The 5,000-nt window shown below is 37.8% G+C and overlaps 1 protein-coding gene across 1 annotated transcript in view; it reads left to right on the forward strand.

Moving 5' to 3' along the window:
• Positions 1–1,819: 1,819 nt before the first annotated feature.
• The window catches only part of LOC127971443 (cytokine-like protein 1), a 7,430-nt gene continuing 4,249 nt past the window's right edge, over positions 1,820–5,000 (forward strand). The window contains exons 1-2 of the mRNA XM_052574459.1: positions 1,820–2,007; positions 2,311–2,355. Coding sequence (XP_052430419.1) covers positions 1,837–2,007; positions 2,311–2,355 — 216 coding nt within the window. The 5' untranslated portion in view covers positions 1,820–1,836. The remainder of the gene's footprint in view (positions 2,008–2,310; positions 2,356–5,000) is intronic.

A 5,000-nucleotide genomic window follows, 5' to 3' on the forward strand; every position in this document is an offset into this window, starting at 1 on the left:
GGCGTTGTCATGATGGAAAATGCAAGGTCTTCCCTGAAAGAGACGACGTCTGGATGGGATCATATGTTGTTCTAGAACTTGGATATATCTTTCAGCATTGATGGAGCTCATCTTTCCAGATGTGTAAGCTGCTCATGCCACACACACTCATGCAACCCCATACCATCAGAGATGCAGCTTCTGAACTGAGCGCTGATAACAACTTGGGTTGTCCTTGTCCTCTTTAGTCCGGATGACATGGCATCCCAGTTTTCCAAAAAGAACTTTGATTTTTTGTATTTTGATTCGTCTGACCACAGAACAGTTTTCCACTTTGCCACAGTCCATTTTAAATGAGCCTTGGTCCAGAGAAAACACCTGCGCTTCTGGATCATGTTTAGATATGGCTTCTTTCTTGACCTATAGAGTTTTAGCTGGCAACGGTGAATGTCACGGTGGATTGTGTTCACTGACAGTGTTTTCTGGAAGTATTCATGAGCCCATGTTGTGATCTCCATTACAGTATCATTCCTGTATGTGATGCAGTGCGTCTAAGAGCTGAAGATCACGGGCATCCAGTATGGTTTTACAGCCTTGACCCGTACACACAGAGATAGTTCCAGATTATCTGAATCTTTGGATGATATTATGAACTGTAGATGATGATAACTTCAAATTCTTTGCAGTTTTTCTCGGAGAAACTTCTTCCTGATATTGCTCCATTATTTTTCACCGCAGCATTGGGGGAATTGGTGATCCTCTGCCCATCTTGACTTCTGAGAGACACTTCCACTCTGAGAGGCTCTTTTTATACCCAATCATGTTCACAATTGACCTAATAAGTTGCTAATGGGTCCTCCAGCTGTTCCTTATATGTACATTTAACTTTTCCGGCCTCTTATTGTTACCTGTCCCAACTTTTTTGGAATGTGTGCTCTCATGAAATCCAGAATGAGCCAATATTTGGCATGACATTTCAAAATGTCTCACTTTCAACATTATATATGTTATCTATATTCTATTGTGAATAAATAACTGGTAACTGGTTTTAATGGAAACTGTAATGGTGACTGTGGGTTTGTACTGGTATATTGGTCGTCTTGTATTATTGGTGACTTGTTAAAACCACTAAATCTTAATGGAATAGGTCCCAAAATACACAACAGAAAACCATTTTCAATGGTTAATGGTTAAAAATGGATGGTTCGTAGTGTTTTAGCGGAAACCATTAGAATCTGTGGTTTCTATTGTTTTTGTTTTCTTCCCACAGTATGACCGCGAGAGGGCGACATTTGCTCTTCAAACTACCAGAAACACACTAACCATGGGCAGATTGAGCATTACTGATAACTCACGAGCCTGTGTAGAGTTAAGAATCGATTCTTCTCTGAACTCTGGTTAACGCTCTGTCAAGGGTCTCTCTGAGTTACGACGTTAAACATTTTCCAGTAAAGTTAAAGAACATTTGTTTAAAGTTACCTGGTCTTTAAAAGTGTTATTTACGTTTTCTTGTGTTACTTGTTTTAGAACGTTCAAAAGAGAACAATCAAAGGTTATGTTCCCATAATGGTTGCAAAATTATACAAAGCTCCCCTAAAAGCAGCATAACCAGAGAAAATGTTTTTGAAAAGTTTATAAAAACTGGATGTTTTCAGAGAATAGAAACAACATAATAACAATGTTTTTTTTTTTTTTATCACGCGTGATATTACAATCACACTTTTTATACATATTCATATACACTCCAAAGATTTGTTCACTCTTCATCACGAGCATCTGCGCGTGCACGGGTGGGAAGGTGCGTGACGTCATCGCGGGTTTATAGGCAGAGATCCTCCTCGTCATCGCACAGCTCAGATGTTTTGGGCAGAGAGAGACATGAGCGCGCAGAGACTCGCTTCTTGCTTCTTGCTTCTGGGTTTGATCTGGTTCACGAGCTGCGCGCCGCCGACCTGTTACTCGCGCGCTCTGGAGCTCAGCAAAGAAATCATGAGGGATCTGGACAAAATACATAAACATGATCGCACGGTAAGAGAGTGTATGCACTGTCCCTAAAAACACACCTGCATCTCAGAGACGTCTGCATCTAAAGCCTTTTAAGAGTGTTTGCTCATCTGCAACATGTCTATTGGACGTTTCCTTGTTCAGATGTCAAATGGACGTTTATTAGATGTCTTTAGAGATGTTTATAATTTAGAAAGTAGGTAAAACTGACATCTGAAAGAAGTCTAGCAGATGCTTCCCAGATCAAGCTCTTGCAGACGCACGTGTGTTATCTGAGCTGTGATAATGTTATGGTCCTGTATGAACGTGAAACTTTAACTCTTGCAGAAAACATGCGCCGAGTCTCTGCCGAAGATGTTTCTGGACGTGCACGTGAGTGATCATTTCTGCCAGCTGTGAGAATCACTAACCTGCACTGATTTCATTTCTGCTGAGTAATAACTGCTTGCATGTCATCTGTCACATAAACAGATTCCAAGAATTATGAACTTCTAATTAGACTATATACCATTTTAAAATGCTCATAATTAGATTACAGTAAATTTTTATGGATTACACATTATTCACACAGTGGCAGTAAATCATTCATTTTTTATCAACTCACTAACCCAGTTTAATGTGTTTAATGCATTTTATGATGTTGATATAAAAAATGAATATATTTGATTTCTCTTTACTTTGTCAATGTGTTATGTTTGATGGTAAGTTTAAAACAAGTTAAATAGAAAAAGTGATGTAAAAGTGATCCGAATGCATCACCTAATATTAGCAGCGTAGATGACATCACTAACTAGATTCCATCATGTGCTCTGCAATCAGTAACGGACTGATCTGTAATTCATCTAAGCTTTATGAAGTTCATTCAAAAGTTTATGCAGTGTGTGTGTGTGTGTGTGTGTGTGTGTGTGAGTGTGTGTTTATAGTTTTTCTCGATTGCTAACACACAATTCATGAAACAATTCACCATTTTCTCACAACTATAAACTACACACCAACTTGTGCAAACTTCAGACGTCCAGGTCAAAATCAAATAGTTTAGTCAGAAACACGTTCTCTTTGTCCTCAGATGACACACACACCTGTCAAATACACACACTACTTCACTGCCTAGAGAACACTAGTGAGTTCAGATACTAAAACCTCCTTTTGGGAAACAGGGATGCTTTCGCTAGTCCATGTCTGTTACAGTATACAACATAAATAGAGCGGTGCAGATACAGTAGAATCAGTGTTAAACTCTAAGAAAAGGATGCCAAATGAATCCGTTATAGTCTGTTAGTAATTGAGAAACACTGTTATACTTTGGGGACTGATTTGTTATTTATAGCTGTTTTCAGCTGCTTTCACACATCTTCAAACCTAATGAAAATGAAGCTCTACTCTTTAAAACTACTCACTCTTGCTGAAACCCAAACTTTGCCCTCATCACACACACACTACAGTCTCACACACTGGTGAGATCAATTCTCAACAATACTACAAAAACCAAAACCAAAAACCAGTAATAAGTTGTTGCTTGTGGTTCACATGTATACTTTTGCAAATGTTCTATTTATTAATGTACTGTACAGTACAATACACCAAACAACAAGAAGAAGAAAGTCCTCCCTAGCATCACATGTTTGATCTGGGACAGACATCACCGGCTATACCGGCCCTAGCAAGGGATTGTGGGTAAAATCCTCTCGCATGACTGATCCACTCATCACACATCAGCTGTAATGTCTAAACCTCTGATTACTGGAACACATGCTTTCTACAGAAACTCTCTCCGTGGAAGGCAGTTTGGTGAATGTGTAGGACCAGAGGAAAGCTCTCTAAAGTTACAGTAGAGTACACTGAGGGACATCTTCCTGTTTTCATCACTGAATGTTTCTATGATCGAGAGGTCGGTGAAGAAACTTAAGTTTGGTTTTACTCATTGCCCAGCCTCCCTCATAGTCAAACCACGGACAAGGACATGGTCAGATAGTGGCACACGTTTCATCTGAGACTCCTTGACCCTCCTCTTCCTCCACTCCTCACTGCTCTTCCTCATCATCTTCCTCCTCTCCTTCTTCTCTGGAGTCCTCGACCTTTTCAGTCACGTATCTCTGGATCCATTGTTCCTAAACTGAATGAACTGACTGCAGGGCAAGACTTAGGCTCGTGGAGGCCCCTGGGCTTGAGTCACTTTCGGGCCCTACCTTCTATAGCCTACATTACTTTAAATAGAACAAAATGATACATACACAAGCTATGTATTAGAGCTACACAATTGTGGATAAACTGAGAATAAAAATAGAGACCAAGATTCTGAACAAACAACTAAACAAAATAACATAATTTATGTTAATTGCTGAAGTCTATAAAAATGTTTAATTAATCTGAATCATTTATTTAAAAAAAACTTGGGTTTGAATGAATGATTGAATTCCTCAATCAAATACACTTGTTTCATAGATGAATCAGCATTTTTGAATGAACAATTCAATGACTGAAAGTCATTGGTTGACATCTTGTGGTGTAACAATATAATCGATCCAATCGTTATTTGAACTGCAAAGCTTTTTCAAAATGTGACTAGTACAGTATACAGTGTTACATATAAAAAAAAAACGTTATAATTTATTTATATGACCACTGATTGAAGCTTGAAAAAGTTTTTCTTATAAATAAATAATGATTAAAAAAGTTCAAAGTGATGATGTGTTTATTGCAATGCACAATAAATAGATTGGTCAGAATGAGAATAAAACACTTATTTACCTGGAAAACATATTGAAAAACAAACAAATACCTTGTAAGGTTGCAATCATAACAAATCATTTGTATTACATATAAATAGCTAAATCTATGAATGTATAAATCTTTTTTTTTATTATTGTTCTTGGTAAGTGGTGACATATTGTATAGATTATATACATCTCCAGTACACATATAGGCAGTGTTAGGCTGACTTTGACCTACGGTACTATGTCTACTAAGTTACATCACATAAATTACACTCTTAGAGAATAATATATAACAGAATTAAA

The sequence above is a fragment of the Carassius gibelio genome, chromosome B14 (genome assembly GCF_023724105.1).
Source record: "Carassius gibelio isolate Cgi1373 ecotype wild population from Czech Republic chromosome B14, carGib1.2-hapl.c, whole genome shotgun sequence".
Classification (NCBI taxonomy): Eukaryota; Metazoa; Chordata; class Actinopteri; order Cypriniformes; family Cyprinidae; genus Carassius; species Carassius gibelio.